The sequence below is a fragment of the Sturnus vulgaris genome, chromosome 19, assembly GCF_052056855.1.
Source record: "Sturnus vulgaris isolate bStuVul1 chromosome 19, bStuVul1.hap1, whole genome shotgun sequence".
In the NCBI taxonomy this organism is placed as follows: domain Eukaryota; kingdom Metazoa; phylum Chordata; class Aves; order Passeriformes; family Sturnidae; genus Sturnus; species Sturnus vulgaris.
In genome coordinates, this window is record NC_142261.1 from 4402490 (window position 1) to 4418030 (window position 15541).

A 15541-nucleotide genomic window follows, 5' to 3' on the forward strand; every position below is an offset into this window, starting at 1 on the left:
GGGGTCTCGGTGCTGGGAGCGTCGGTGCCGGGGCTGCGGATGCTGGGGGTGACGGTGCTGAGGGTGCCGGCAGTACCGCGGTGCCGGTGCAGGCAGTACCGTGGATCCCGGTGCTGGGAGTACCGTGGATGCCGGTGCCGGGGGTACCGGTGCCCGCAGTACCGTGGGTGCCGGTGCCGGGGGTACCGGTGCCGGCAGTACCGGGATGCCAGTGCCGGTGCCGGTCGCGGATTGGCGGCGGCGGGAGCCCCTCCCCGGCGGGGCGGGGGCCGGTGCGGCCCCGCGGGCCCGGCCCGGTGCCCGGCAGTCTGCGGGCGCTGCGGAGCGAGCGCGGCCATGGCGGCGGCCCCGGCGGGTACGGCGGGCGGGGACCGCGACCGGGGGAACGGCACCGGGATCGGGAACCGGGACCGGGGGTGGCGGGGCAGGGCCGCACTAATGGGTTTCTTCTCCTCATTTCTCCCCGCAGAGGCGGAGACCCGGCAGCGGCTGCTGCGCACCGTCAAGAAGGAGGTGGGTGCGGGACCCCCGGAGCATCCCCGGCCCGGTGCCCGCGGGGAGCGGCGGATCCTGTCCGGGGACAACCCCGGGCCCGCCCGCCCGTGGCATCCCCTGGCTCTGGTTGCTGCTGCCGCGGGTTTAGGAGCCCCCCAAAAACGAGCCCCGAGCCCACCCGGGCGCGGTTGCGGGTCCCGGGGGGTGGAGGAGCATCCCTGCGGCGCCAAGTGCCCGGCATCCCAGCGCTCCGCATCCTTGGAAAATCGCCTCTGGCTGGGGGCAGAGCACGCCACAACTTGGGATTTTCCGCAGGGAAAAAGGGGCGACTCCCGGTGCTGCATCCTTCCCTTGGGAGCGGGGATGGGACGAACTCTCCCGCAGGGCGGGGGGCAGCGGGTGCTGGGGGAGCCCCGCCAGGAAAAGCGGGGGGGGCCCAAATATGTGTGCCCAGTGCAGGGTGATGGCGTTCCGCATCTCGCTGTGCTCCCTCTTCTCAGGCATCTTTAACTCTATTAGTTTGTGCGTTGTTTTATCCGTGTTTATCCCGTGTGTTACACCTGGTCCGTCGAGTCACGGAGCCCGGTCCTGCCCGGTGCCGAAGCGCTGGGTCACCGCGAGCTGCTGTCATGTCCTGCCCACGCTCTGTCCCTGCAGGTCACCTCCCGGGATGCCGGAGGGGGGGCTGCGTGTGTGGTGTTTTGTTTCTGGTGTTACGAGCATCTCGCTATCCGGTTTACAGGCTCCTGGGGAGTGGAAGACACTGCTTGGAGTCGGGAGAAGCAGAGCCGTGGGTGGTGGGTTCGGGAAGGGTCACAGCGCTGCCCATCCAGACCACTTCCCACTTTAATCCTGTGCCGGGTGTGGTGCTAAGGAATACTCCTGGTTGCCTCAGCAACAGCTATTAAACCAGGAAAAGGGTATGACATTTATTTGGCGTTGTGGATAGAGCTGCCATCTCATTATTGCTGTCTGTGGCAGCTGCTGCAGGGTGGGAGCCAGGGCTGCTCCTGTGCTGGCCTTCAGTGCCCGGCTCTGCTCCCTCCCTGGTGCCTCGGGGAGCAGGGCTGGGGCTGGTCCGTGCCCTTCTGCTGGATTTTGGGGAGTTAACCTGGGTTTGGTGAACGTGAGGGAGGGAAGGGGTGCGTGGGGAGAGCCCTCCTGCCCTGTCAAGTGCCCCCATGGTGCTGTGACCTGGGTGTTTGACACGTTCCAGCTCTCTCCAGCAGCTCCCTGGTGCTGACACAGAGCAGAGGATTTTTCCTGGTGATCCCATCGTTCAGGATGTCGATGTGGGTTCCCTGCCTGTGCAGGTACCAGTGGTTGCCATTCCATTGGGATTTGCCTTCCACTGCTGCTGGAAGTGCTGAGCTTGGACAGGGCTGGGTGCAGCAATGGGGGCACACAGATGGGAGAATTCCATGGAGCACCTGTGCCCTCCTTTGCTCTGGCAGGAATTAAAAACTTGGGGAAACATAGTCCTGTAGGTTATGGAGTTAATTATTTAGCACCATCCCTGAAACCAGGAGCAGGTGGGGCATTCTTGTGCCTGTTGCTCCCTGATCATGCTTTTGGTTTTCCTTTTGCTTTTTTTTCTTCCTCTTCTAGGCTGACCTCAGATTAAGTCAGGAGCTTGTGCAGCCTCCAAGGAGCAGTAGAAAGGGCCAGCTGCAGAAATTTGGAGATTTTTTTTTTTCCCCCACTCCCAGATTTTTTAACCTTTCTCAAACCTGTATTATTCTCATTTCACGAGGCCACGCCTGGTTTTGCTCCATCCAGGGCTCTGTGTGAGCTGCCAGGGCCCTCAGGTGAGCCCAGCTGAGAACAGGGACAGGCAGGGCTGTCCCTGGGGAGCTGTGCCACGTCTGTCACCCTAGGGCCATAACTGAGTGAGGCAAACACTGGGAAGAAGGTCTGATCCGAGCAGGGACAGAAACAATAAACTGGAATTACCCAGGGCACTGAACAGCCCTCAGTATTTGGCTGTTGCCATGGTTAAGGCATTGGGTTCTGGAGAAGTCCTGTGCTGCAGTGGATGTGCAGGTTGAGATGAGCTGTGTTATCTGTCACCATCTTCTTCCTCCCCCCCCCCCCTCCACCCCATATGGTCACAATAAATCAAACCAACCCTGGAAGCTGCAAAATTGACTGATTGTCAGCAGGCTGCAAGGGAAGCAGTGAAGTCTGACTTTGTGAGGCATCCTGTGTCCTGTTCTGCAGGATAAGCAGCAGGACCAACATTCTCTGATTTTTTTTTTTTTAGAGCTTTTATCAGATGGAATGAGGCTTTTTTACAAACCCAGAGCCTGAAATACCCAGGTTTGGAAGGGTGTGGGTTTTTAACTAGAAGTATTCCCCTTGCACCCCGTGTCCCTTCCGTTGTTTTACAAGTTTTGTTGTGAGCAGAGGAGAGTCCTGAGGTGTGTTTTGAATTCCCTCCAGGCACAGAGGCAGGGAAGCAGGTGTTACCTGTGCAATCCACCTGCACACGTGTCCCTGGAATGTGAGCTGAGTGAAAAGCTGGGTGCTGTATGAAAGCAAACAGTCATCTTGGTCATTCTTCTGCAAAAACTTAGTTTATGTTTAACTTGCCACTCAGGAAGCACCTCTGAGTCTTTACTCATCAGTAGCTGTTAAACCTGGATTGAACATTTTGCTGCCTATTCTTAGAATTCTTTCAAAAATTGGGGTTCACCACAGCCTGCTTGTCTTCTGCCAGATATACAGTTTATTTTTCAGTAGCTGGAATGGTTGTCACTGTGTAGCTGTTGACTAATTCCTTCATCATGTGTCATGGGAACAACAGTCAGTCTCTTCCTCCCACCCTTTCAGAGAAGCCCCTGCTTTGCAGCCATGTTGCCTGGTTTGTGGCTAAATAACACAAATGACTGGTAAGAGCAATGTTTTTGCAGCTTGGGTTTGTTTTTCTGTGTGCCTGCCATTCCAAAATATTAGATTGCAGGTGTCAGTGCCAGCTATTTCATTCTGGATGGGTAGAAAATTGTAAATTAATTTAATGTTACTAGGATTTGAAAAATTAATGTTGAGAGCTTTAAGTGTTCTCGAGGCCAGTTTATTTAAAAAAAAAAAAAATAAAAGGGAAAAGGCCTTTGTGTAGCTGTCAAAAGTGTTCAGGCAAGATAAGGATGAGGATGATGAGTTGCAGATTGATAATGAAAGCTGCTGTTGGCAGAGGGACCCTGTGATGTCTTTCAAGCACCCAGGGCAGCCTTTTTCAGATATTTCTGTACCAGGAGAGAACAGAGGGCCCTTAATGCAGCATTTCTCGATTGCCTGCATCGATCTGCTCTGAAGAGCAGCACTGATCACTGGGGACCATTTCCTCTCCTTTTCAAGATAAAAGCAGGGCTTTGCACAAGAGCTCTCGTGCTCCAGAAACCCCTGGCTTGAGCTTTCATCCCCAGAGCAGGTTTTGTGCTGCTTTTCCCCCTTCCTCACACCTTCCCTGGGCCAGGGGATGCTCTGTCCTCTGCTGCCAAAATCTCCTGCCCTCCTCCCTCCCAACATCCTGGCTGTTGCCATGGGAACACCTGGCTTTGCACAGATCCAGGACTTGAGGGCAGTTTGGAGCTGGAAGTTGCCCTGGGTTTCAGCATCATCCTTTGCCACATTTCAGTGAATCCAAAACACTCATCAGGGTGACACCACTGCCTGGGAAAAGCAGGAGCTTTGGGATGTGGTGAGAGCAGAGCCTGGCTTCGAGGTTGGGTGTGCTGGAAACACAGAAATGACTAAAGTTTGCCTTAAATGTTTCCTTAAATGTCTGTATTGAGCATTTACAGCGAGCAGTGCCCACAGATGGCATGGAAATGTGCACAACAGGAATAGAACCAGCTACAACGTGATCTTAGGCAGCTTAAATTAGTGTTGTAAGCACGGATTTTTGGCCAAAAGTTGATTCACTGTGGAGAAAGTCTGGTGCAAAACACCATCAGCAAGTACACGTGGCTGGGATCACCCCTGTGTGCCCCAGGGTGCAATGCTGCATTATAGATCCTTCCATTAGTATATTTTAAATTCATTTCCCCAGCAAACTGCACGAATATTCTGAGTTCTTCTGGTGCCTCATCCCCTAAGGAGCCTCATCCCAATCCCCAGCTGTGAGCACATGTGGTTCCTGGGGAAGGGCTGGCCTGGAATTCCCTCCTGTGTGTCACGTGGAGGATCCCTCAGCTGCAGGAGCTGCCATGTTTTATTCAGCAAGTGGTCATAAATAATGAAATAAGACTTTTAGAAAAGCCAGAGGTCTCAGTGGGCTGGAGGGTGATCGATGTTTTGGAGGCAGCAAGGGTAGGGAGCTGCCAAATGGCTTTCAAGGCAAGTGCCTGCTGCCATCAGAGCTGTCCCTGTGCTGTCCCCTCGTGCCAGGGGCCACCAAAATGTCTCTGGGTGTAAGTGGTGCCTGTGCCCTGCAGCTGGGGGTGTTCTAACTGGTGCAAGCACAGTTAATTGGGATTTTTTTATAGTGGTCAGCCAGTGAACTCTTGGAGAAGTGGCAGAGCGTGGCTGCAGTTCTCCATCTCCATCTCCATCTTCATCTCTGTTTTTTTCTGTAAATCCTTTGGGTTTGGGGTGGGATGCTCTCCCACTGCTTTGGCTCCACATTTTTTGCTCATCCAGGTGTTTTTTTGGTGCTGGATCTGGCAACCAGGCCCATTCCTGGATCTGGTGACCAGGAGCATCCCCACAGCTGCCCTCAGCCTGTGGCAACGGGAGCGAGCTTGACCCTGGAACAGGACTGGGAAAAGGAGCTCCCTGGGGACTCTGTTTGCATCTGGCTGCTGTAAACAATTTCACAGAGTTATGAGCGTGGCCAAATAGACAGGAGGTGCTGTGCTTCCACAGAAATGCCTTAATAACCAGTGAGAGGCTTTGCAAGAGGCAGGAAAATAGTCTGCAAACATCCCTGAATGATCCACAGTAAAGGTTCTACAGGGAAAAATGTGACCAGGTGGAACAGTTGTGAGTGAATATTGCCTTGGACTAATTAAAGCTGGAGTTCTTGGTTTGCTCCTGGTCCCTGCACCTCAGTGGTGGCTGTGGCTGGGACAATATTCCAGCAGTGTGAATGACAGCAAAGCTGGACTTTGGATGATGCATATCCCTGGGAATTCTGTAGCCTTCATCCCTCCCTGAGGCCTGGGGTTGTTGGACAAGTGAGGATTTGATTTCACTTTCCAGGGGACTTGTCCTGTGCTCACAGCTGGAGCCAGGGGGGTTGTTTGTGCTGTTGTGGAACGCTTGATGATATTCCTCTCGAGTTTACCTACAGCTAAATTATTAGTTTCTGTTTTAATTTCCTTTCTAATAAAAGAAGAGCAAACATCTCATTTCTCCAGGCTGGCATGAGATCCAGAGTGGGCAGCTTCATCTGTTGGGATTGTTCTGGCTTCAATCTGAGAATTAGCATTAAAATGCTGGAATGCAGCACATTCAGAGGCTGTTCAAGTCCTCTCTGTGGAGGGAGCCAAGTGTGGCTGAGCTGATGGATGTCCCCGGGGTGTCACAAACTCCTGGCAGATCCCAGCTGGCTGTGGAGGGCTGCTCCCAGTGGGAGAGTCCTTTGGGGTCTGCCAGGAGTTTTGGGGGTCTCTGGCTCTGAGCTGTCCTGCAGATGCCAGTGGTGTCTGTTTGGGCAGAGGTAAGGTGATTTTGTTGGAAAACTTTCTTGGTACGTAGAGAAGGTTGGGATCTCTTGGCTCTATTCCCTGGAAGTGTTGATTCTGTTCCCTGGAATTGTCCAAGGCCAGGTTGGATGGGGTTTGCAGCAACCTGGGCTAGTGGGAGGTGTCCCCACCCATGGGATAAAATGAGCTTTAAGGTCCTTTCTACCCAAACCATTCCAGGATTCCAAGATATCCCTTATTTTGTCTGTCTGGCCTCTACCTGCTGGGGCTGCTGTTTGTGTTTGTCACACACTTCCAGTCCTTTATTATTTTTAGCGTTACAACCTCAGCCAACGCGGTGCAAATTTTTTTTTTTTTTTTAACTTGTAATGAGTAATTTTCCACTAAACTGTGTCTCTTGGAAGGTGTTTTGTTTGTGCCTCGAGTGTGCAGGTGGTTTGTGCAGTGTTGGCACTGAAATGCCCAGTCAGAGCCGGGTCCTGCTGTCCTGGATGGTCCCCAGGGCAGGCAGATGGTCACTGCCCTGGGGAAGGCACTGCAGGCATTGTGCCAATATGTTGAAATTTCAAAGAAATTTTTCAATATATTTATATTGGGGTATTTATAAATAAATATTTATATTGGAATATACTTATATTTGAATATGCTTATATTGGAATATTTCCTGGTTGAATCAGAAGCTGGTGAAGACATAACTCTGTACATTGATTTTTCAGGTGTATTTTGAGGGGTGCAGCCAGTGCACCCATGAGTGTACATTTAATATCTGTGTGCCATCATTTTCTGGGAGGTCAGTTGGATGTGTGAGAGAGAAGTGCTGTGCCCTGCTGACAGAGAAAGCTCAGCCTGCCTGGGTGAGGGTCAGGAGCCATCTGGACAAGGGTGGGTCAGCCAGCTGGGAGAGCCAAAATTTCAGGGAATCCCTAAGGGCCCCAAGATGTGAACTTCCCTACCAGGGCTGCTCCCAGGGATGGCTCCTGGGCTGGGCAGGCTTTGGTGGACACCTGGAATTCCAGGTGGAGGAAAAAGGGGAAGCTCTGGGGAGCACCTGGGTGCTGGTGGACATGAGGTGTGTGCTGCTTCCCATCCCTGATCCACCCCTGCAGCCAAGGCTGAGGGATGTGTGGGAGACTGAGGCTCCTGTCCTCTTGCTGGGACTTGTTCTGTCCCTGTTTTTGTTGCTGAAATGTAAAATAAAATGGTGCTGGAGCAAGGAGCCCTCAGTGAGGGTTGCAGCTGCCCCTTCCCTGGTGCCCAGCATGGGAAAGGGGAAAACTGTAGATGGGAGACAAGGAACGAAGGAGCACCAGGAGGTGCCCAGAGCAGGGACAGCTGCAGTTTTAGGACACAAAGGTGGAAGGTGGAGCTTTATCCTGGTCCTTGGGGTGTTCCTGCAGGTGGAGTCACTGCTCTGAGCTCAGGGCTGGGATGTGGGAGATGTGGGAGATGCAGGAGCTGGACCATGCTGTGCCAAGAGGAATTCCCAGCACTCCTGTCCCGAGTTCCACATCTCAGTGACATCCCTTGCTGTGATTTCCTGAGTCAGTACCAGCTCATCCGGGCTGCTGGCACCCAGGGAAGTCTCAGGGCTCTGCTGCTCACGGAGCAGGGAGCAGTGCTGGGATCTCACCTCAGCTCTTGGCTCACAGACTCTGCTCTTAATCCACACTCAGGATTTCCTTTATGGAGCTGTCAGCTGTGCATAACTGACTTTGATTATACCTTGCAAAGGCGTTTAATTCCCCAAATGATGCCATTAAAGGTCTCTCATTCATGCAGGGTTTGCTTGGCCAAGTCTTGACCTGCTGTATTTCCCTCCTCCCTGTGCCCTCAGGGAGAACACTTTGCTAAGCAGAGCTTCCTTCACACCCTCAGCTCTGTGCTGGGAACATTTCCCCTGTGTTTTCCAAAACCAAGATGTTACAGAGGCACTGGAGGATGAGATCCAGGCATGCTGGCAGCTGTGTTTGAAAGGAGAAGGGGTTGGGAGCTGAATGTTGAAGGAGCAAAGATTCAGCTGGGCTTTGGCTGGTTGCAGCAGGATTAGGGAGAGTGACAGCTGGGGATGGAAGTCACCACTCTGCTGCCAGACCCGAGCTGGCAGGTCTGACCTCCTGTCTGCTCCCTGCAAAAAATACCCTCCTAATTTGTGTGGGGTCCTATTTGTTTTTGCCCCCTAATCGTGCCTCTGATGAGCACTAAGTGACAGCTTCCTCTAGATCAGCTGAGTGCCAGTTGTGAGTCAGAGAGGGCAGGGCTGCTGGCACTGCAGTGCAAATGGAATTCCTGGGCACAGCTGATGCCAGGTGATCACTGAATTAGGCACTGATGGATACTTGCAGTCATTTGGGACATCTGTGTCACAGGAAATTAGTCAAACAAAATGAGAGGACAGAACAATGCTGTAAAAACCTTAAATATGAGATTTGGGTACCTTTCTTAGATGACTTTTATCTAAGTGATGCTCAGTCCCCTCAGTTAATTCTCAGCTCATCGTTTTCATACTGTGAAGTTTCTCAAAAATGAAACAACCCTTTTTTTAATATCTGACTTTTTGAAATAGCTGGTGATGCTCAGCAGCCAGACCTGCATCAATCCTTTGTGAGATCTCCTGTGCTATTGGGAAAACGTGGGAGCAGAAAAAGTTCCTGTGCACCCACCCCACTGCAGGGCTCCTTGCTCTGGTCCATGGCTGAAATTCCATGTTTTCCCCAACCTGTCCTGCAGGTGAAGCAGATCATGGAGGAGGCTGTGACGAGGAAGTTTGTGCATGAGGACAGCAGCCACATCATCTCCTTCTGTGGTGAGTCTCCCGTGCTGGCCTGCACTGGGGTTTAGGTGCTGTGCCCTCCAGGTGCCATTCCTGGGAACACACTCCAGCACCCTGGGCTGGGCAAGTGCCAGAGGATGGAATCCCTGAGGTCTTTGTGCTTAAAATGTGTGTCAAAAGAAGGAGGGATGCTGGCAGTGTGTGCAGCCGTTGAGGAAGGGCTAGAAATAATATTTTATTTTTAAATTCCCTTGAGAATTGATTCAACTGAAAGTTCTGTCAAGTCCAGATCTTTACTTTGCTGTTGCAGAATAGGAGTTTAGGGAAAGGAGGCTGGGCTTTCTCCTTTCCTGCCCTCACATCAGAGACACAGGAGCCTGTTCCCAGCCCCTGGCTCCTGTGTGGCATCGAAAAAGCAGAGCAGACTTCCAGGTGTGACTCATTCCCTGCTTTTCTGTGCAGCACGAGGCTCCTCAGCCTGGGATTATTTATAGGCTCCTGCAACAGGGAGCTGAGGCATCCAGGCACGAAGGGCTCCTTGGTTCCTTCTGGCCTCTTAAGGTGCTGCTGCCCTTTCCCTGGTTCCCGGTGTCCCCCTCCTGCTCTGTTCCTCTCACTGGAATGGTTGCTGCAGCTTCCCTGGTGTTGTGGCTCTCCAGGAGCTGGGTGAGCTTATAAATAACCTCTTTCCCTGCCAAGCAGAGCGTGCTGCAAGCCTGGCTCTGGCTGCCAGAGCTGCCCTTTTCTCTGGAGAGAGAAGAGCTGCCTTCCCAGCAGAGCCCTCCTGACGGAGCCCTGTGCACAGCCAGCGTAGCACAAACCCCTCTGGATGGAGCCAGTGGTCTGGCAGGGAAGGGCAGCAGCTCCCAGGCCCCTCTGGGGGCTGTTAGGGGGAGTTTGGAGCAGACAAACATGAGCTGGCATCTGTCACATCCAGGCTGCCCTGCCAGGATGATGGGGAGCCAGGGTTTGGTGCCCACGTCAGCCAAGGCTGCTCAGCCCGAGGGCTTTGGATGTGTCAGAGCTCTGGGCAGCTCAGGAATATCTTCAGTCTTTTGCCAGGAGTCAAAGCTGCCCCCTTACCTGGGAGGAGCTGAGCAGGGCTCCTGCACCATGTGTGTCTGCTGTAGATTATATCCTGCATGTCCTGACACAACTGAGCTCCAGAACTCCTCTGATTTTAAGATCCTACCATTACCCCCGGATTTAGTAGAGCAAGGGGAAAGTTTTTCCTATGGAAGCTGCACGTTTCCCTGTGGTTTTGCCAGCAGAAGTGGTGTTTTGCATAAGTTCAGATCTGGCACTGGGAACAGATGCTGCTGACAGCTCTGTCTTGGTGCTCTGTGCCAGAGGCCTTTCAGGAGCTGAGATTTCTCCCTGCCTGGCTGGAGCTGGGATGTGCTGCCCGTGAGCTGAGAGCACCAGTGCTCCCATTTGTCTGCTGGGAATTTGGAATGGATATATGGAATTTGGTGGCACTGGGAGCTCACTCTCTTGGGAGTGCAGCTGGGCAGGAGCAGCCCTGGCTGCTCACCCCTCTGTGGGTCCCTGAGCTTTCAGCACCAGCCTGAGCTGGGCACTCCAAATGAGCACCCCTGGGTGCAGTCTCAGGCAGGTGGGGCCGTTTGTCACCTGCATTTCAGCCGTGGAGCATGGGACAAACGAGGGAGATGTTGGCTTTTCTGGCAAAGCCGTGGAGCAGTTTGGGTTTTATTTTATTTGTGGCCGCACATAATCCTTGGGCAGGTGGAGCCCTCTGGGCTTTGGGAGGGCTGGTGCAGGGCCTGGTTTCAAAGCCAGATGTCCCTGCAGTGGCTCTGCCTGGCTGCTGGGGGCCAGCAGGGCTGGGCTGGCCCAAATCTGGTGTTGTTCTGCCAGCACAGGCTCTGTCTCACCACACCTCGGATGCTGCTGCTCAGCATGGAGCTGTGCTCAGGAGCAGGGCAGGATAATGAGCTTCTCCCAGCCTGGGAGCTGCTGTGATGGAGATGCATGGAATGCCTTTTCCTGTGTCTCCATGGAGTTGTTCAGCTGTAGGGAAGTGTTCCTTTCCAGGCAGGAGGTGAAGCAGCATCTGATGGGCTCAGCAGTTCTGGCTTCCCAGGGAGGAGGGAGCAGAACCTGGATCAAGGGGCTGAGGACTGTGGGTCTGTGTGATTTTCCAGTGCTTTGATCAGCCCGTTTAATCAGTCTGTGTTTGGCACTAGACATCCATCCTGAGCCCTCCCAGGGGACTTTGGGAATGAGCTATCTGTGCATGTGTTTGTGTTTCTGTGGAGTCATCGCTGATGCCAGGGATCCCTGCTCACCATGGCAGGACAGGGAAGGTGTCTGGGGCTGTCTGGACACTCACTGGGGTTTGGTGAGTGCCTCTGGGCAGAGTCCAGGACATGGAGCCTTCCACAGGGGCTTGATGAGTTCCTGAGTCCCCAAAGCCAGACTGAGCTGCTGGCATGGCCTGTGGTTTATCCCCAGGTTCTTTGTTCCTTTCAGCTTTTCAGAAAAATGTTTGTATGAACACTGAGATGTTTTGGGGGAAAATTGCCCCATCTTCTGTGCTGCTTTAGAAACCCTCAATGTGCCTGTCCTTGCTCCTGAGCTTTCCCATCCTGTGTCCATCCTTCAGACTGGGCCAAAGGGAAAACCTCAGGGAGATGCTGGTTTCTCCACAGTCCACAAGAAACCCACAAGGAGAGTGCCAGCCTGTTTGCCCAGCACAGCACTTGCCCTGCCTGGAAAAGCTGTGCTGCTTGTTGTCAATTCCTATGTGGCATGGAATTACAATTTCCTGAAGTCGAGGTGGGGATGTCTCTGCCTTCAGATTTACTGTCTGAGGAGTTTTAGGAGCTTCCATCCATGTTCAAGGATAGGTTGGATGGGGCTTAGAGCAACCTGGTTTAGTAGGAGGGCTCCTGATGAGCAGATTTCCTGTGGTCCCCTCAGATCCTGGGAGGTGCTGTGAGGTCTCCACACAACCTTCTCTACCCTAGGCTGACCAGCCCCAGCTCTCTCAGCCTGGCTCTGTGGGGAAGGTGCTCCTGAGGCTGGCCCAGTTGGGTAGAGCACGGTGCTAATAAAGCCAAGATCACATTGTGCTAATAACTCTGTGTTCACTGATGGGCTAATCACTCAAAGAGCTGGGCACGATGATCCCTGTGGGTCCTTCCAGCTGGGAATACCCTGCTCCTGGGGCCTGTTCTCTCTGCAGCTGCTGTGGAATGCTGTGTGCTGTTCGGGCTGAAGCGCAGGGCGGCCGGCTTCCTGCGCAGCAACAAGATCGCAGCGCTCTTCATGAAGGTGGGCAAGAGCTTCCCGCTGGCAGAGGAGCTCTGCAGGAAGGTGCAGGACCTGGAGCAGCTCATTGAGAACGCGTAAGGCACCAGCGTGGCTGCCAGTCCTCTCTGCTCCCCCGGGTTTCGGGGTGGGAGGTGTGCTTTGGGTCCAGTTTGAGCCTCATTCAGTCTTCTGCTGGGTGTTTTGTGTCTTGACCAAACTGGTCGCTGTTCTGAGGTGTGGTTGTGGTTTAAGCAAGGGTGGACAAGTTCTGACTCTGCCCCTGCTCTGGTGCTTCAGGGACAGCTGAGCACGCTGCTCCTGAGCTGTCACAGTTTATGGACCAGTTCACCAAGCCAGCTGGAACCACGTTTGGCCTGTCTCAGTGTGCAGGGCTTGAACCTGCAGTAATTCAGCTGCTGTTTGGGAGAGGATTACTCATCCTTGGACAATTAACGGGGAGATGGATGGAGCAGCTACCTGCGGGCAGGAATTTTAAGCTGTGCTAAGCTGAGCTGCTCTGCCAGTGAGCTCAGCCTTGGAAAGATGTGTGGGCTGGAGGACTCTGCTGAGGGAGAGGGGGGATTTTACAGTGGGGAACTGATTTAGTGGCCTCTGGTTTCAAATGCAGCTGTGGCCGCTCTGGAGCAGGGATGGGACAAGAAGAACCTCCAGAGCTCTGTCCCAGGAAATTCCTGGTCCCAAACCCCTGGTGGCAGGAGTGTCCTGGGCTCCCTGAGTTCAGGGATGAGCCTGTGGTGTTGTTGTCTCTTGTCTTGTACCTCCAAAGGCGAAACCAAGCCCAGGGGGTCCCGGAGAACGTGCGCAAGGTGCCCAAGATGCCCAACCTGTCTCCTCAGGCCATCAAACACCTCTGGATCCGCACAGCCCTCTTCGAAAAGGTGCTGGATAAAATCGTGCACTACCTGGTGGAGAACAGCAGGTGAGCACAGGGACACCCATGGCAGTCCATGGCACTGGGAATGAGCAACATCAGTACCCACGAGGGCCAGGGAGTCACTCAGTGCCCATCGTGGGCACTCTGAGGGATGTCCTGCTGCTGGTGACCACTGTGCACTCCCTGAAGTACAGGCAGTCCACACTGGCCCTGGTGATGGCTGCATTGTCCTTGTCTTCTGGGATCTGCTCAGGTGTCCTGTCCTGGGACAGGTTAGTTAGGAGATGGTGATGCTTGCAATGTGCTGCAGGGGGGTTGCTGTTCCCCAGGAATTTCTCAGCTGGCCTGAGAAATTAGGGCTTCTTGCCCTCTCCCCAACAAGGGGAGGTACAGAAAGAGAAGGGCATGGACAGGGATTTAAACCACTGTCTGTAACTTTGCAGTGCTCCAGCATTCTGCTGTCCTTTATTTCTTCTAGTAAGTACTATGAGAAGGAAGCTCTCCTGATGGATCCTGTGGATGGGCCAATTCTTGCATCTTTATTGGGTAACACTTTCTCTACTTGCTTTCCCTCCTTGCTTTCCAAACCCACGCTCCCAAATCTGGGATCTCCAGATCCGGGAGGTGACCACGGCTGTGGGATCAAGGATGGCTCCTTTATGTTTGGGGTTTTCCTCTCCACAGTGGGGCCCTGTGCACTGGAATACACGAAGATGAAGACTGCTGACCACTTCTGGACAGACCCCTCTGCAGATGAGCTGGTGCAGAGGCACCGGATCCACAGCTCCCACTGCCGCCAGGACTCACCCACCAAGCGCCCAGCACTCTGTGTGAGTGGGGATAAACCTCCCTCTGCTCCTCCCAGACCCAGGATCTGGGCTCCCTTTGCTTGTGGAGCCCTCTGATGAGGGAAGTCTTTGAGGCAGAGGTGCTGGGAATGTGGCCCATGAGAGCAGTGGTGTGTGCCAGCCCCTCCTGGCACTGCATCCCAGGGTCTGTGTGCCCTGGGACCATCGTGTACGAACAGAAAGCTGAATCTGCTCTGTGTGCTGCAAACAAAGCTCACTCCTGGGGCTTCTCTGAGCTTGGACAGAGTCAGGAATCCCCTTAGAGGACCCTGAGGGAAAGATTTCTAGTAGTGACTGTTATAAGTGTGTAAGTGAGGAGGGAATGAGGCCCAAGAGAAGCCTTTGGGAAGCCAGGGGATGTCTGTGCTCACCTCCCATTTGTGGGCGTGTGTCTTGCAGATTCAGAAAAGACATTCCAGTGGCAGCATGGATGACAGGCCATCCCTGTCTGCCAGGGACTACGTGGAGTCCCTGCACCAGAATTCCCGAGCCACGCTCCTGTACGGCAAGAACAACGTCCTGGTGCAGCCGGTGAGCTCCTGCTGGGAAACCTGGCCTGGGGAACACTGCTCTGCTCCTCCTTGTTCTAGCCCAAATTGCTCTTGGGTGGAGAAAAGTATGTTTTTAACCTGGGAAGACAGTCGGTGGACTGTGTTTGTGGAGGCCTTGGTGATACAGATCCTCCCAGTGGGATGGAAGAGCTCTGCTCCACTCCGGTAGAAACACAGGCTCCTCTCCCTGCCCATTCTTTACCACAAAACTCCTCCTGCTGTCCCTTCCTGCTTCTTGTAGTCAAATAAATGAAGTGCAAACTGCTTTTAGGTGGAGCTATTAAGTCTTCCATGCTGGGCAGTTGCTGTCAGCCTTTTTCCAAGGCTTTGAGGTGTCCTGGAGTCTCTGCTAGGAGGTTTTCCAGTGGATTTCTCCCTGGTGTGATTGGGTGGGCTCAGGTGCTGAGCAGGGCTGTGTGAGGGGCCATGACTGGGCTGCAGTTGTGCTTCTGGCACCTTCCAGCTCACGGTGTTGCTGTGTTTCTGTTCCCAAGAGAGATGACATGGAAGCAATCCCGGGATATCTGTCCCTTCACCAGACTGCTGACATCATGGCACTCAAGTGGACCCCCAACCAGCTGATGAATGGCTCTGTGGGGGACCTGGACTACGAGAAGAGGTGACTGGCTCTGAGTATGCCAGGCCAGGGGGGGAAATGTTCCCCTGGGTCATGGTTTGGATCTGGGATGCAAAGCCATGGCTGTTTTCCCAGAGCTAAACCATCATCCTTGAGCCCGTAGTGGGAGGGTGGCAGGAGGTGGTGTGAGATGTGTCTCTGCTGGGAAGGAGTGGGACTTGCTCCAAAACACACAAAGTGGTTTCATTTGTTGCCCTGGGGGATTTTCTGAGGGATTTTCCCTCCCCTCCCTCCCAGCACACTGTGTTCCCGGGTTTTTCCTGGCTCCAGGGAAGTGGGAGTGTTTAGGACACCGATGCATCGACCTAGAGCAGAGATCTTCAGCAAAACTTGGTCTCACTTTTGTTCATTGCCAGTTGTAGCTTTTTGGGTTTTGTTTACCTGTGCTCTTTTCATCTCCCTTTCTTCTTGGCCCCATGGC

General features: G+C 53.6%; 1 protein-coding gene across 2 annotated transcripts in view; it reads left to right on the forward strand.

Annotated features, from left to right (window-relative positions):
• Positions 1-311: 311 nt before the first annotated feature.
• SGSM1 (small G protein signaling modulator 1) overlaps positions 312-15541 on the forward strand; it is a 33917-nt gene continuing 18687 nt past the window's right edge. For both annotated transcript variants that reach the window (XM_088175780.1, XM_088175781.1), the window contains exons 1-9: positions 312-355; positions 470-513; positions 8871-8946; positions 12122-12284; positions 12977-13129; positions 13563-13630; positions 13769-13914; positions 14332-14463; positions 14978-15102. In XM_088175780.1, coding sequence (XP_088031906.1) covers positions 337-355; positions 470-513; positions 8871-8946; positions 12122-12284; positions 12977-13129; positions 13563-13630; positions 13769-13914; positions 14332-14463; positions 14978-15102 — 926 coding nt within the window. In that variant the 5' untranslated portion in view covers positions 312-336. The remainder of the gene's footprint in view (positions 356-469; positions 514-8870; positions 8947-12121; positions 12285-12976; positions 13130-13562; positions 13631-13768; positions 13915-14331; positions 14464-14977; positions 15103-15541) is intronic.